Genomic DNA, 15,798 nt, shown 5'->3' on the forward strand with positions numbered 1-15,798 from the left:
GCCCAATGGCAATGGGTTTTGATTGTTCTCTGTGAAAACAGAGCAGAAAGGTTTGGGCTGAAGGACCAGATTTGATGCACTCAGCATTTAGAGAAAACATGGTATGTGAATGTCTGTACTCAATCTGGGGGTTGGAACAAGCGGAAAACCCCCTCCTTTTCTTTGCACCAACTCTATCTGCTATGTTAAGATGACAAAGTAATCTCTGTTATGGCAGCTGGCAGCACTTCAGGGTCACTTTGTCATCTGACACACCAGATTTGTGAGCCATTCACAGCCATTGAGTCATGAGGCTGTATGCTAGTGGTGACCACAGATACCACAACAACAAATCCTGGACTTTGAGAATCCTTCTGCCTGCATTAAGGAAAGGTGACTTGCCCATGCCCATTGAAACGAGCTTGCGACCAGGGTACATTCCTCATTCCATTACTGCAATGTGGTCACAAAATGACTCTTCAGTGGTTAAAAATTCTTTCGCTACTGTTTAAATTTTTGAGACGAGAACTGTTACGTAGTATTTGAATAGTTCATGTGAGCTGTAGAATTTCTGCACAAACCAATTAACTCTTTTGAGTGGCAATTTCAGACCAGAATGCTATGTGGTTTGATGCAATATCGTGGTAGTAACCTCCTGAAAAGTGTGGGGGAAAACACATGAAATACTGTGCAGATCCTGCCTCTAGGTTTTAATAAGAATTCCAAGTATTGCTGTTATTACCATACTTTGCCAAAAAAAGCAACGTTTGGAACATTTTCAAGCCCTGAGTAGACTCAGGTGCTGGAGGCAATCTCGCTTCGCTAGCGTAGTGGGCTGACACATCCATAGCCGAGGATGCGCTGTGGCCAAGTTGCTCCCAGCGGCCCACCTAGCTCATCGGTCATGAGATGTCCAGCTGCCCTGCGCAGAGGGCAGAATTCCTGTGAGCCTTTACAAAGCCAGGGGCAGACCCTGGAGACAGGGCTGTCAGCTTTTGTTTGCTTCAGCAATTTGTTAAGGTTTTCAAGTGAACTATTCTTGTCCAATATGGGTTGTAGTGGTGCAGGTTTTAAGCACAAAGTTCTAAACTGCAGAGTCAGATTGTGAAATATCTGCTTGTTATGTAACATCCAAAACTGCTAGAAATAAAGATGAGTCTTATAAAATAAATAGAGTCATTGATACAGGAAGAGTCAGTACAGAGGCTGTGGACTGGTGAGCTGTACGTACAGCGCAGGGTGATAACCCAGCCGTACGCGGCCGGTCGCTGTCGTTAACCAGTCGTCTTTTTCCAGTGTATCTCTGAAGCCTAAGTGCTGTTATTCCAGCATAAGCCAAACTATGGAAGTGAGGGTGATTTATCTAAAAGAAAGCTCTTGCAAGTCAGAAATCAAAAGTACATTTGATGATGGATGCAGATAGAAGGAGGCATGAATATTTCAGGGTTAACCTCTCTCCTTCTCTCTAGAATGAATCATGCTATAGATAATGTGTTCCTTTGCTGCAGAACCTTTTATATAAGCCTGGAAGTAAAACATATGTACCAAATAAATACCTGAAATGTTCCAAGGGACTTCTGCATGCCAAGTCACTTAATAATGAAAAATGAAATCCTCACTCCCCACACCTTGCGTTATGTGAACAGAAGAGTCACATTATAGAAACTGCTTGACTGGCTTTGAGATAAATGTCCTGCTCTTGTAACCAGAACTGTAGCGAGGAAAGATGTGTGCAGCCTCTAACCCATTAGAGAGTTCAGCTGCCTTGTGCCACAGAAAGCGCTGAAGGTTATTTATTTCCAGCTCGTTGGCACTGGGGACCTGATTGTAGTTCGGCATAACTGACAGCATCTTCCTTCTCCTAAGGCAGCAGAACTGTCCTAATTACTAATTAGCACAACTGACGAGTATCTGTGATGTGTGACTGACAGTGTAACACCAGTGTGCTGGAGTTCTCTTTCAGAAGCACTACAGAAATTAAACCTAATGTACACCTGGTTTGTAGGATCTCCCTAACCCCGCACTGAAAAGCTGTTCCCGTTCAGCTCGCCCTCGGTACTGTACCAGTGGAGGTGACTTGGAGCAGCAGATGATCGCATCTCTATCCCTTTGCACAGGATTTTTTTTTAGAAGACATTGAGATAGTAGTGTAGCATTCAACCCATTGCAGAATAGTGCTGGGAGCTGTGTCTGGCATAGCTTGTGGGTCTCCTGAGTCGGTGTCCCCAGTAACTGAGTGCCCCCCGAGCACGCTGTGTGCCCCTCACCTGGGCCAGGCACATGGACCCCGGGAGATGGAGAGGATGGTGTAGCTACTTACGGTTGTTTTTTCCAGGCAGTGCAGCAGGTGGTGATGTTGGCTTTCAATTAGGGAGGTGCCTTTAGTCGTATGCTGTTCATCGTCAGTGGATCCCTGAACAGTCAGAAAAAGGGAGGGGGAAAACAAAACCCAAACCAGGTGTAAGCCCACGAAAACAAACAGATGTACCAGCATGAGCTTTCACAGGGATAGAGATAACAATTTCAGTGGTGCAGCTCTCAGGTTTATCTCATGACTCTGACAAAGTTACCTTTTTTCTTTTTTGATGATTTGCCTTGTAAACTTAAGCAAGGAGCTCAGCTTTGATTCAAACCCAGTGTGTTTTGAGCCATTCTGTAGCTGGGGAGGAAATCTGGGAAGTGCTGTTGACACATGTCAAGGCTCAGGAGCCAGAAAGTCAAGGAAAAAAGAACTGATGCTGTTTTATTTTTCAAAAACACATTAAGACTTTAAGCTGGACCTGACCTTTGAATGCCAGCAGCTGTGCCCTGAACTCGTCTCTCTGAGGAGGCAGTGCCCCAGCTGTGTTGCCCTCCCCGAGCCGATGGCTGGCTTTGCCTGACCCCGGTCACAGGAAATGGGGCAGCAGTTCCCTAGGAGAAGGAAGGTCCCATCTTCATTAGTTTCTTATGGATTGTGGCTTTCCCTCAGTAGGATGTGAGTCGTGCAGTGAACTGGCCAGGAACGCTCTGTGCTTCAGCCCCAAACCAGAACACGGCAAGCCTGTTCCACAGACGGCATGGTCCCCACACTCACTCATTGTGCAGCAGCACCTCTAAACCTGGGGACCAGCTTTCCCCTACGTCCTCTGAGTACTCAAACTCCTGAAACGCAGGTAACGAATTTGCAAACTAATTGGGAGAACAGGGTGTGCTTTGAGTGGAGCAGTGGCCTGTGCCATCCGGGAAGGGATTGGGTACAGCTGAGAGCACTGAGGTCAAAGAGCTGTTGAAAGGGGTGGTCCTGCCTAGGAAGCCATAGCAGAGTGGAGGGGTTGAGCTGCTGCCTGCCTGCTTAGGGGCTCTGGAGACGGTGGGCTGCTTCTGCTGGTCTGCTCTTGGCTGCTGCATCAGTATGTGTGGGTGTGATGGGGGAAGAGGCTGCTCTGACTGCAGTGGCGCTAGTGGTAGGATGAGCTACAGCTCTCAGAGCAGTCACAGTGCTTTTGTTTACCCGGGGGGCTCAATGTGCTTGAAGCAGCTGAAATAGAAATGGATAAGAAGTTGGGAGCTTGAGTTCTGTTTGTGCATGGTGCGTAGCTCACGCAGAAGGCTTGGCATCCAGCGTTCATCAAAACGATGAGGGGCAATTGAGTGAGCTCAGGTGTGAGGGGAGAAATCCCCTGCTCCGTGGTTTTGATTTCCACACGGTATTGGTGAATCAGATGGTGCCTCAGATCAGAGCATGTCACTTACCCTGTGATCTGATGATCAGATACACCTCGCAAATGGGAGGAGAAGCAGCAATAGGGGCTCTTTAGAGAGTTTCTGTGTTGTTTGAGAACCGGGATTATTTTTCTCCGTCTCTCTGTTTTCTGGTGGCAGATTTACGATCTGGGTTGTTAAAGATGTTCTCCTACTACTACTGCTTAAGCTCCTGATCTTGAAATTCACTGTGATTTTGTGACCCATTAAGCTGTGCCCGTGTTTGATGAATAGCGTTTCCAAAGTCAATTACGTGCATTAAAATGGCAATTGTACAATGTTTCCCTCTGCTTGGTAACTAAGGGGTGCCTGGTGTCTTCTGTAATGCCTGGATCTGAAAGTCAAAATTTGCTGTGCACGGTTTGAATCTCTACTTATACATGAAACAGCAATATCTAGCTGTTGGAGAGAGGAAATGGGTGGGATGGGAGGCACAGAGGAACATCTTGGCAGAAGTGCCAAGACGTTGTTTGTTGCTCTCAAGGGGGTCAAATTCAACTCTGCTTAAAGCTTTGCTTTTAACTGCCCCCGTGTGTCCCAGTGATTCACTGCAAATCGTGTTCCGGATGCCATTTCCAGGATGGTTCTGTGATCCTTAAGTGAAGGAATAACTCTGGCTCTGACAGATGCCAGAACATGGCAGAACTGGTACGTTAAGGCAGTTGAGTTACTGCACACAGAATTAATAGATTCCTGTGGGAATGCATCTTAGGCAGGTTATGGATTTTTTGTTGCTGTTGTTCTGGAAGATAAGCATTCCCAGAAGTATTTTTAGAAGTGGCCTAAAAAAAATCAGTTCAATTTTTCTTATTAACAATCCTCCTGGTGAGCTCAGACATCCAGCAGGTCCTGTTTCATACCCTGCTGAGATTACGGGTTCTGTGTTGGAATATTTCCCATGGAGGTCCTTGCAAGCCCTAAAGCAGATATGAAGCTGCACTAAAGCACTGGAAAAGGAGGGAGAAGGAGCACGTATTGCAGACAGTATCTTTTTATGAGAATTTGCTTGAGAGCAGATATAACTGGAATCCGAGAGCAAAGATAGAGCTTCCATGCCTCTGGCAGAAGACCTAAGCCAGTTGTTGAATGTTAGCAGGACAGTTTATAGTCTCTCCCTCTGCCTTCCCTCTGGCGACTGGGCTTGTGCTGATGGATGTGGACCAAGGGGTGGCAGGGACCAGGAGTAAACTGTAGCATCAGTGAGTGTGACTCTACCTTACCTTTCCTTCCCTTTTTCTTCAGTTAGCTCAGTGCTTTCAGAAACAAAGGGCATGCAACCACCGAGAACAGTCTGGCGTGCAAATTAAGAATGAGGTTTGCAGGAACCGCTGCCCTCAGACAGCGAGTGCCAGCATTGCAGAAACCCCTGGCATTTGATAGAACTGTTGAGGAACGTGTACCTATAGGGACTGCATCAGTGGTACCTACGGTACTGCAGGCAAACAATCTGTGTCTTCATTGGAAGAGTCTGGCTGCAGCGGAAAAGCTGGTGGAGGGAAGGAGAGGGGATGGTTTGCTTTTTGGGCTGGGGTGCCAGTTTTGCAAGGATTTGATGCCAGCCGCCATTCAGTTTGTTCTTGGAAGACATTCAGTGAACTGCTGGTTGCTTGGAAGGGAGACTGAAACATGCTGTAGTGTCAGTTCTGAAATCCAGGATACTTCTACTTTACTTCTTCTGCTCAGTGCTTCAGCACAGAGGGTTGGACGTGGGTGAACTGAGGTGAACTGGTTCAGAGGGTAGACTGCCCCTTCCCATGAGAATGGCTATAAAGCTTATCTATGGCTAAGCAGATTCTGCTTGTGAAAAGGCACAAGACCTCACAGCCCGCTGTTCCTGGGATATATACCTCCCAGCATTCCAGCTCAAAGGGAATTTCGGCTGGGTATACAAGGAGATTAATGCTAAGAGGATCTGCAGGCTGCTGCCATGGGAAGAAGCTCACCATCCCTTGAGCACTTCTGACATAAAGCCCGCTAAAAATCTCTCTAAATGAGGAGAAAAGGGTCTGAGCACTTGGTGTCTAGATGGCAAAATGCAAAATTCCACAAATCCACCCATTTCTGAGGTACGAGTCTGTATCCTGGCTAGGAGCAGGACTCCTTCCTGCCCTGTCCTTGGGGGAATCCTTTCCTTTGCATTTTCTTTGCTTTGAGACAGGGCTGAAGACATGCTGTTCCCTTGGAAGGTGGCGTCAGTGTCTTCGTTCTGGTGCTAATGAAAGGACATTGTGGCACATGTCCTGGAATCTTGAACGGTCCTTGATCCCTGGTGTATGAGTGTGACTGCGGAGCCACAGCCAGGGAACGTTCTGGGGCAGCTGTCTCCTTGGGTGAGCCCTCGGTGTCAGGCTGCAGGGCACTTGTCGAACAGGGGTACAGTGATCCAAGCGTTAATACCTGGTCGTGGCCATGCAGTGACTGCATCTGGAGTTGCTGCTGGGGAACAAATGGGCCCTCTGGCCATTGGCCTTGGGAGGGTCATTAAAGTTAGCAAGAGTCCTGGGCAAGGACTCCACATCACAGCACGGGATGTGTACCTGACCACAGACGCAGTTCGGTAGTTTGACTGGTGGATATGCACGGGGTGTAGGTAATATTGTGGTCCCTAATAGAGCAACTACAGAAGTCACATTCCTTTGTATTTTTACAGCCTGAACAATTTGGCTGGGTAGACTCTGCTGTCATTCACACTTTGTACTGTTAAGAATAGTTTGTTCTCCTGCCGTAAAATGAAAGAACATAAAAAGCTGCCGTGTGGGGTTAACCCAGTTGCGTACAGCTTACCACAGAGGGTGTTCTGGCATTAATTAATGCCTCTACCTGAGCATGGAGAGACATGTCTCTGTTTTTGAGTCGGGTGTGCAGCCAGACCTCAGGTAGTCAAAGATTTTTTCCTGGGGGTTGTGCAGACGCCAGGCTCGGCTTTGGCAAGTTTCTTGTTTTAGTAAATTATGTTCTGTACGTCCCAGGCAGGTGGTAATTCTTCCCTCCCTGTACCCTTTGCCTTTGACTGTTCGAACAGGAAGTACCTTAGGGAGGGGCTATTTTCTTCCAAGGTATTAATATGAACATACACAACATTCAGTGCTTTTCAAGGCAGGATTCGTGGATCTTACTGGGCTGTGGGGGAGTCATGTCAGCATTAGAGCTACAAGCCCACTGGAAAGCAAATTGCGCCCAGAGAAGCTTGGGAAGACTTGCTCTAGGTGCTCCTATCTATCTAAATCTAGTTATTAATAGGTAAAAAAAATCTTCTAGAACCTCTTTAGAAATGTTTTTGTTTTCCTTTCTGGTCCACAGTAGCTTTGTAGCAAATAAAATTACCCTTTTTCTATTTATTTTTGGGCAAGTGCCAGGAAATGAACCCATTCAGCCAAATATTTCTGTCAACCTCATGCGTTTTGGACTTAAGCATTGGTGTACCAGCTGCTCTTCCGTGAGCGGTCTTGGCAGGGAGTTTTGGTTGACAAGAGAAGTGAGGAGATTCTTGTTGGGATGACAGCCTGGAAGAGCAAACTGAGCGTCCCTGCTAAGCTCTTCTGGCATTTTAAAAACGGGAAATCTAAGGCTCAAATGGAAGTTTTAAATTTGCAATCAAATTTTTGCATGTTCCTGCGTAATGAAATAGTGGAGTCTGAGCTGAGCTGACATCCCAGTCCTGAGCCTTTCCTTCATGGGCATGAGGCTCTGGACTAGGTGTGTCCCCCGTCCTGGTCTCTTCTTGATAAAGAAACGTCTCTTGAACTGCTCAACAGCAACATATGTCTCAAGGAACAGATTTTCTGAGTGTTGCTGCCATTTGCGGAGCAGGAGAGAGTGTTAGGTGTGTAGTCAGGAGGATCAGACACGTTTTGGAGGGGAGAACAGAAACTGATCTGGGCATCCCACCCTCCAGATCTGTGCTTCATGGGAAGCGCTTTTGTAGAGTCAGTTTAAAGACTATTCCAGTTGGAAAGAGCCAGATTCCTCTATGTCAGTCTGCACAGAGTAGCATCCCACGTGTGAAATACGGTCCATCCCTCTGGGTGCTGCACCCACTGAACTAGGGTGGGAGTGGGCTTTGGTCCTCGTGAGCAGCTTTCGCCATGAGCTGAAAAGGTTTTTTTGAATTTTTTACAAATCAAAGATGTGGCCCAGGGAGAATGGTGCACATTTGAAGGATTAAGTCCCAAGTAGGGATGCTTGGACAAGTACTGGGCGGCTCTGGTGGCTCCATTAAACATTCTTCATCTCCCCATGAGCATGAAAGGCTGATTTATTTGAAATGAAACCCATGAAATGTGCTAATACCTGCTCTGGTGTTGATCAGGCTTACTGTAATAACCTACCCTCGTTTGCACTGATTCTGCTGAGCAATCTGATGCACTTAAAACTTCTGTCCTCACAAATAGCTGGTATGAGCTTCCAGAGGCCCTGCTGTTAAAACCCAACCCACCACCAAACTTCCTGAGACAGGAGCTGGGGGCTATTTCCCTGTCCTGTTGGGTATGACCAGATGGTCCATGTTAGAGAGAGACTCTTAAAAATACATTACTGTATGTTGGAAAGCAGTGGATATTTATAGCATGGGGCCGTATAAATCAGTACAGCTCTAACAGCTCCATCACACAGAGGGGTTTGAGGGTCATTGCTGGAAGGCCAGATCCTTTCTGAGCTCAAGGAGGAGCCCAAGGAAGTTTCTCCCTCCCATCCAGTCTTGCGGCTGGATCCCAGCTGTCCCCCCCCACAGTACACGAGGGAGGAATTGCTGTGTAACGCTGTTCCCCGTGTGGGACGGCCACGCTGGGTAACGAGCGGTTGGGAAGGTGGCAGCGGAGAGAGAAAGGGTCCCCCAGGGCGAGGGGTGGGAATGGGGAACTTTTCAAACCCTGTGAAGGAGACACCATCTCTGCACTCACCGTCAGCTCAAGGGCTTCGTTCAGGAGGCCGTTGCGCTTGCTGTGAAGGTAAGCATTGGAGCTGCCGGTTTTGGCCACTCGAATCCTCGCAAGCCGGGCTTTCTGTGGAGAGGCAAACGGGCTGTTAGACCCTGGCACTGAGCGATGGGTTCTGTGCTGGCAGTACCAGGAGGAAGGAACCTGCAGGTTCTCGCTCTACCTGAAAAAGCCCAGGGGTGGGATACACAGGGTAGGTGGACAGGGCAAGGTGCTGCTGAGAACGCTAGCACGGGTCTGTCTCCAGGAGCCAGATGAGCGCGTCCGCCTGAGGAACCTAATCTGCTGCAGTGTGTTAATGGTCTTTCCAGAGACAAGAAATGGGGTGCTGCAGGTGGGTTCATCCTTTCAACAGCTAATAGTCACCTCTTGGGGCTGAGATGCACAGAGCTGTTTGTCTTGGCCGTATTCCTGGTGCAGGATGACTCTGACTGTATGTGATCCAGCAGCGTGCACGTGTGCTGCACGTGAGTGGCTTTCATGGCTCGCCTTCTCTCTGACGTGCTTGGTTATTTAATCCTCTGCATATCTGTCAGCCCTGTGCTCTGCCAGGTGTGGTGTCACTTGTTCTGCTGTACTGCAAGTGTCCCAGTGACACCTGCTCCTCTGATGGGGGCTGTCCTCTGCAATGGCAGTGCCAGGTATATGAGTGGATACCCCAGTTAATACAGACCCTGGCCAAAAATACACATCTCCTGACAGTCTGACAGAAGTCGCTCTGCAACACAGGCATTCAACTCTTCCCTGACCTCCGGGAGGACAAGTCAGTTGATAAAAACCAGTCCAGAATAAAGCAAACAAGATATGCTCATAAGGTCCTCTCCCTTTCTGATCACACAGGTTTTAGCATTTCAGTTTTTCTGTTCAGCTGTTGCCTGCTTCCCTGTCAAGTGCTGATTTTCATTTTTCTACTGTTAATTTGTGACTCAAACACCATCAAAAGTAAATACATGAAATAGCTGTGGCTATTAAAAAATAATTACATTGTGCTGTGGTTTAAAATGCTGCGTAATGTTTTAAATAACATAGAACTCGTGATTTTCCTTTCTAATTAGAGGTGCTGATGGGTGGGTAATGTAGGAAGAGCAAAGCCAAGAGGCAAGTGTCTGCAGTGGGTCCAGAGAGTGTGATAATTCACATGTGTGAGGGACTCTGGCCCCTCGATTTTGGAAAGATTTGTTTAACCTTAGAGCTTCTGCTTAAGCAGATGACGTCCCAGGCAAAGACATGTGCAGGGTACTGGTTTGCGGCTTTAACTGGGTGACACGGACTATGGCCAGTCTGAAAAATAGGTCTTCTTTCGACACCCCAAAATGGGGACATGCAAAGTTGACTTTCGTTTCTATACTTCACCTAGATTTCCCTGTCCCATTTTCATGTTCAGATTCCAAGTTGGTGTAGGAGAGTGAAATCTCTGAAACTCGGTCTGTACTGGGCCAAGGTGTCTCGCAGGGCTGGCTGGTCAGCCTGTGAAAGGGGCATGAGTTGTGTTTGCGAGATGTAGAGTGAGGATACGATGAGAAAATGAAACTGGATCTTCAGTTTTTCTGAAGACTTTCCCAGATGCTGGGTTGCTCTGGGCCCTGAGTAAGACTGGCCTGAGACTGTAATCGGAACAAACCCCACAGAGACTCCAGCTATCGAGTGTGAGTTAGGGGAGAGGGAGAGCAGGGGATGAGGTCTGAAAGATATTTCCTTTCCTCGTGGTGTGGCACTGCCTCTCTGTTCCTGTAATTACATTTGCATTGAATTATTTCTTCTGTTGGCAAGTACATGTCTCTGTTTCTTGCGCTTTGCAATACCTTATCTCTTCTATAATCAGGGCTGGTTGTTGGATCTGGCTCTGATGGCAGCCACAGAAGACTTTCTGTGCCAGCTCCTTTGCTGAAGGAGTCCCTCAGCTTACCTTAAAGGGAAGACTTCATCCTCATCCTCAGTGCAGTCAATTGGTAAAGTGGATTCAGTCTCCGGCTCTTGTAATGAACATTATTCCCTTTGCCTCCAGGCTAGCAGGGGATCAAATATTAATAGCTGTACTCCATGTGGACTGGAGATGGTTCGTTTCTGAGGTCTGTTCTCTTTTCTTCTTTGAAACAGGGCCACTAGGTAGCTAAATAATTAAGCCCCATAGCTTTTGTAGTTTGGAACAGAGGTTGTTATTTTAAAAAATGTCAGTAGGGCAGGACAGAAGATAATCCTATTCTCTACACAAAAGATCATCTAGGATTGTCACATAGCCTAACTCTGTGCCCCCATCGTGATTAAATTTGGTAGATATCTTGATTAACTCAGCTAGAGAAGTTAATTAAAATTGGTGCCTAAAATTGGTTTGGCCCTCCAGACAGTTTCCCACATTGAACTAGAAACAATTCTAAACCCATAGTTCCTGTTTTTAAGAGAGTCTGTAAATATGCATTATTTGAACAGCCCATCTATCCAGTGACACAGACTTTACATGATGGTGAGGTACCTGTCCTGTGTTTATGGGGGATACAGCACTCTGAGTGTGCCTGGTAGTGCCAAAGGGTTTAAGTGCAGCAGAGCTTTGACGCTGGTTTATGTGGCTGAGCAAGGTGGACTGGGGACGTGAAGGGCTCGGGGTGCAGTGTGGGAGCAGGCTGCTGCTTCACAGGAGTTCTGTGTGACCTGTCGGAATGCATCCGTCTGGGCGTGACTGGCTGCAGAGGCCAAGGAGTAAATAACAGAGGCAAAAGCCTTGAGCTCAGGGCACCCCACAGAAGCTTTGAAGCAGCACGGTTTTGCAGGGAACTGTCCCGTGTACTGTCACATGTTCTGCTGTCAAACCTAGAGCTAAGCTGGTGGGGTCTTCCAAGTCCTGCCAGTTTTGACACATGGGGGCATGCTTTTGTCATCTGTGCTGCTCGGTACTTCTGGTCTGCAGGACAGAAGACAGACAGGTGGGGACCATATTTTTCTGGCCATCTGCTGCACCTGCCTTTTGGGGTGTGGGGGGGTTAGCTGTCTTTGCATCTTCTCCTACAAACGGGACGGACTAAAGGTCTGAGATCACTGTTGCTGAATATAACCCCTGCACGGAGAGTCTAAAAAAGGAAAAGAAAATGGCACACAGTGTCTGCATGTGGAGTGGTGAGAGGAGTTGCTAGGAAACCACAGGATCTCAAAATGCATATGACCTAATCTGGAAGATAATTTATATGATGAAAATAATAATACTAATGACAGCCACTTACAGGTTAGAATGATTAATTTGGCTATCTTGGAGCCCACGTGTTTCTGAAGCAGGATGGAAGGCAGGTCCCACTAACTTCTGGCTCCTTACTGCTTTTTAAGAAACTGGAGGCTCAGAATGGGCGGGAAGGGCAGTGCAGCCCTGCACACGTGGAGTGCGGAGGATGATGCAGGTGGCTGGCAGTGTCCTGAGTATCTACATTTACCAAAGGGACTGACAAAGGAGGAAGAATTGCCTGTCTTCATCTTGTAGCTGCTTTGGAGAAGTGCAGGGAGCAGGAGTTGCTGGCTAGGAAAAATGCTTACCAGATGGCAGGCCCAGGAAACAGCTAATTATTATTTATTAATGATTTTCATCTAGTTCTTATGGAGATAATATTCACTCCTGATTTATGTGCTATAATAAACTATTAAGTTACAACCTATGACATAATTTCATATTTGCCAGACATCTTCAGCTTTCCAGATCCCCTGTACTTGAGCAAGGAGATGACTGGAGTACATGTGGGTCAGGTATTATGTGTACGGGTGCTACGTCCATTCCTGTGCCCTCTTTGGACTGGAGCCTTTACTGTCCTTCACAGAATGGTTGAGGTTGGCAGGACCTCTGGGGGTCAGCTGGTCCAAGTCCCCTGCTCAAGCAGGGCCACCTAGACCCTGTTGCCCAGGACTGTGTCCAGGTAGCTTTTGAGTATCTCCAAGGATGGAGACTCCACAACCTCCCTGGGCAAGCAGGGCTTGTCACCCTCATGCTGAAAAAGTGCTTCCAGATGTTGAGAGGGAACCTCCTGCGTGTCAGTTTGTGCTCTCTGGTCCTGTCACTGGGCACCACTGGAAGGAGCCTGGATCCTCTCTGCACCCTCCCTTCAGGTATTTATAGACATTATTAATAAGATCCCTCCGAGCCTTCTCCTCTTTAGGCTCAACAGCCCCAGCTCTCTCAGCCTTTCCTCTGAAGAAAACAGCAGGTTGAGCAGTTAAACAGGAGTTTCTGCAGACTCAACAACAGGGCTTAGAGCATGGTATGACAGAAAGAGTTTTCTTGTAGTTAGGTTCTCGCCTTCCTAAAATGATCTTGTCTGTGGTACCTTGAATTTTAGCATAAAATTCAGAAAGGAATTCAGCAGACTTTAACTGACACCCCAGAGCGGGACCTCAGTGACATGGAATTTGGGAAGGGAATGGAAGAAACCTTCATCTGGTGGGCACTAATGCAGCTGACGTGGGGGTTTTCCCTTGCCAAGCAGGAGACGGAAAACCCTCCGTTTTCAAAAAAGCATTCAAAAGGAACAGAGTGGACAAGAAGTTAGGTGGATCTACTGCCTGCGGAGCGCTTTTCTCACTATCACCAGGCAACGCTGGTGATCATCTGTCCTGCTTGTGGCCAGCTCTAACAGAGCCTGGGCGCAGGCTGGGCTGCCAGATGAGGGCTGGGGGTTATTACACGTGTTTGATCGTTGATCGCCGAGGGAGATAATGGCTGTTTAAAGAGCAAATGGCCCATGTAATAAGAGCTCGTCGTTACTCTGCTAGCCACAGTTCCATCTGGCCGTTGGAATGGACGGGCAGCGGCAGCATTAGGAAAGTCGGTTCCTGCAGGTCATCTCTCTGCCATTTTAACCTTTTTATCCTGAGATACAAAGTCTGCACATCAGGACTTTCCTTCCTGTGAAACCTTTACGTTAAACAGCTTTTGAGCCAAGTTTAAATATTCTGTCGTTTTTGCTTTGGGGGAGATGTCGTAGCGCTGCATATGGAAATTAGATAGTGTAGGGCTCATTATATTCCTATATAATTTGATAGAGCCACTTACAGTCAGACCTTGATCTTATTTTGGGTCTCTTCATTACTTTGCAGAGATGAAAGATTCCCCTCCGCTCTGCCTCTCCTTTTAATCCTACCTTACCCTTGGCACCATTAAAGCAACAGAGCATCATTTTGAATGCACTGTATCGTTTAATCTTTGCCTATGCCGAAGAACACGATGTTCGATCTATTTATAGAACAATGCACAGAACGTGGAGTTTAATGGGTCTCGGCTTCTCCACCAATCACAGACCTGCTGGCTGATGAAACGCAGGACTTTGAAACAAGTGGTGGATGTCCTGTGCGGGACTTGCCGAGCAGTGCGGGGCAGCCAGGCAGCCCCTGAAACAGAGACCGGGCCCCTCCTACTGCAAACTGCCCTCCATATGTTTTCATCCTGAACTTTACAAGCTCTGGCTTAAACTTAGTGAAGCTCTTACTCCTACTGGGCTTTTATTTTAGAACTTCATTCTCCTATTTAGAACATTCCTTCCGATTTCCAGCCCGCATGTACATGTTGCCGGTTTTACTTGGCTGTCATATTGACTTTCTCCTTTTCCATGGACTGTTCCCTTTCTGGTGTTTGCTGTGCTGCAGGAAAGAGTAGAATAAACTTCTCTTCTTGGAGGCTGACAATTCTCACTATATTCCTTTACTTGACATTTAAGTACTAAGCTTTTTTGGAGGCAATGTCATAGTTTTATCCTCTGTAGATGCTCTGCTTGCTTCTAACACCTTTTGTAGGTAGCTGTCTGTCCTCCCACCCAGCGAGAGTTACCGTCAGACCTTGCTCTCCGTAAGAACTGACCTTACGGACAGTTGTTCCTTGTCTGAAATACATTACACATAGTTACTGCACCTTGGCTGAAATTCAAAGCTTCCTCCGTGCTGAAGTCCCCGTGCTGCCAGCCCAGCCGACGGGCGAAGGAGGCTCCCTGCTCTCCTGCAGCTTCCCTCCCGAAATGGAAAGGAATTCGTACGTGCCCTTCCCTGGGTTCTTCGCGCTGTAATGGATTTTGGAGCTTGGGATAGAACCGCGCTGGGATGTGTGGTCAGCGGGGTGCCATCCCCGTTGAAGTGGGAATGTGCTGCAGTTTGTTAGTGTTAGAAGTGAGGTATTATGGGGTGTAAATTAAGGTGTCAGAATTTGTCTAGAAATGTATTAGTTAATAAACATCTTCTCATGTTTTCCTGCATTATTAATAGAAAGGTTGCTGTTCTCCGTGGTTCTAAAATAAGGTTCTGTGTTTCACTGACAGCAAAGTGTGGTGAGCATCTGTCTGCCTGTGATTTATCTGTCTGTCTGTGTTTCCAGATCTCACTTTTATAACATCTTTCACACAGCTCGCACCCCTAATTAATAGCTATAAAGTATTCAGGGGATGGAGAGATTAACAGAATTTGATCTAGTGTCACATGCCAACTTACTAGACCTGATATATGAACACTAATTAATGGTGCAGAGGCCTGTGGTTAGCTACAGAAAATGAAGGTAATTGCTTCACGCAGTGCTGCTCACACCTTCCCCGGGAAGATGGTGCAAACACGTAGGGAGGGGACACATGACCATGAAACCTTTGTATGAAACTCAAGAAAGAATCTGCAAATTTGTAAAACTCGTGCTCTTCTCCCCTGTGGAATGGAGCTGGGGGAAGAGGTGATGGTGGGCTGTCTTGCTGCCAGCTGGAGCACTGTGGTCTCTGATGGGCAGGTACCTGCCAGCAGCAAGGGCAGGAAATGGGGCTGAGTGCCTGGGTGGGCAGCGCTGTTAGGGCCGGGAGCTCTGCTCCGTCCCGATTCTCTGTGCTCCAAGCTTTCTGCAATAACTGAGAGCAGCCTTGCTTGCTGGCAAACAGGAATTGCTCAGGAGTCACCAGATGACAATAAAGCTGCTTTCCTACTGAAGCTGCTCCTAGTTGTTTTTCTTGCTCCTGGGGTCTCTGGGGACAAATCTCTTGCATTCGGCTTCTGGGGAAAAAAAAATCCATCATAAACCCATCCCGTGGTTCTGTTTGATAAGTGAAGACTCTTAGAAGAATGTGTGCCTGGACTCATGTCCTTACGCTGACAGCCACGACGAGCTGGCTGTGTGCCTGGCTTTGGAGACGAGTGCCTGGCTGTCCTG

At 47.4% G+C, this 15,798-nt stretch overlaps 1 protein-coding gene across 2 annotated transcripts in view; it reads right to left on the reverse strand.

Annotated features, from left to right (window-relative positions):
- The window catches only part of KCND3 (potassium voltage-gated channel, Shal-related subfamily, member 3), a 107,871-nt gene that overhangs the window by 3,637 nt on the left and 88,436 nt on the right, over positions 1-15,798 (reverse strand). For both annotated transcript variants that reach the window (XM_010136455.1, XM_010136454.1), the window contains exons 3-4: positions 8,622-8,723; positions 2,300-2,392 (exon numbers count right to left, since the gene is read on the reverse strand). In XM_010136455.1, the coding sequence (XP_010134757.1) occupies positions 2,300-2,392; positions 8,622-8,723 (195 nt within the window). The remainder of the gene's footprint in view (positions 1-2,299; positions 2,393-8,621; positions 8,724-15,798) is intronic.

The sequence above is a fragment of the Buceros rhinoceros genome, unplaced genomic scaffold (genome assembly GCF_000710305.1).
Source record: "Buceros rhinoceros silvestris isolate BGI_N320 unplaced genomic scaffold, ASM71030v1 scaffold19895, whole genome shotgun sequence".
NCBI classification, from domain to species: Eukaryota; Metazoa; Chordata; class Aves; order Bucerotiformes; family Bucerotidae; genus Buceros; species Buceros rhinoceros.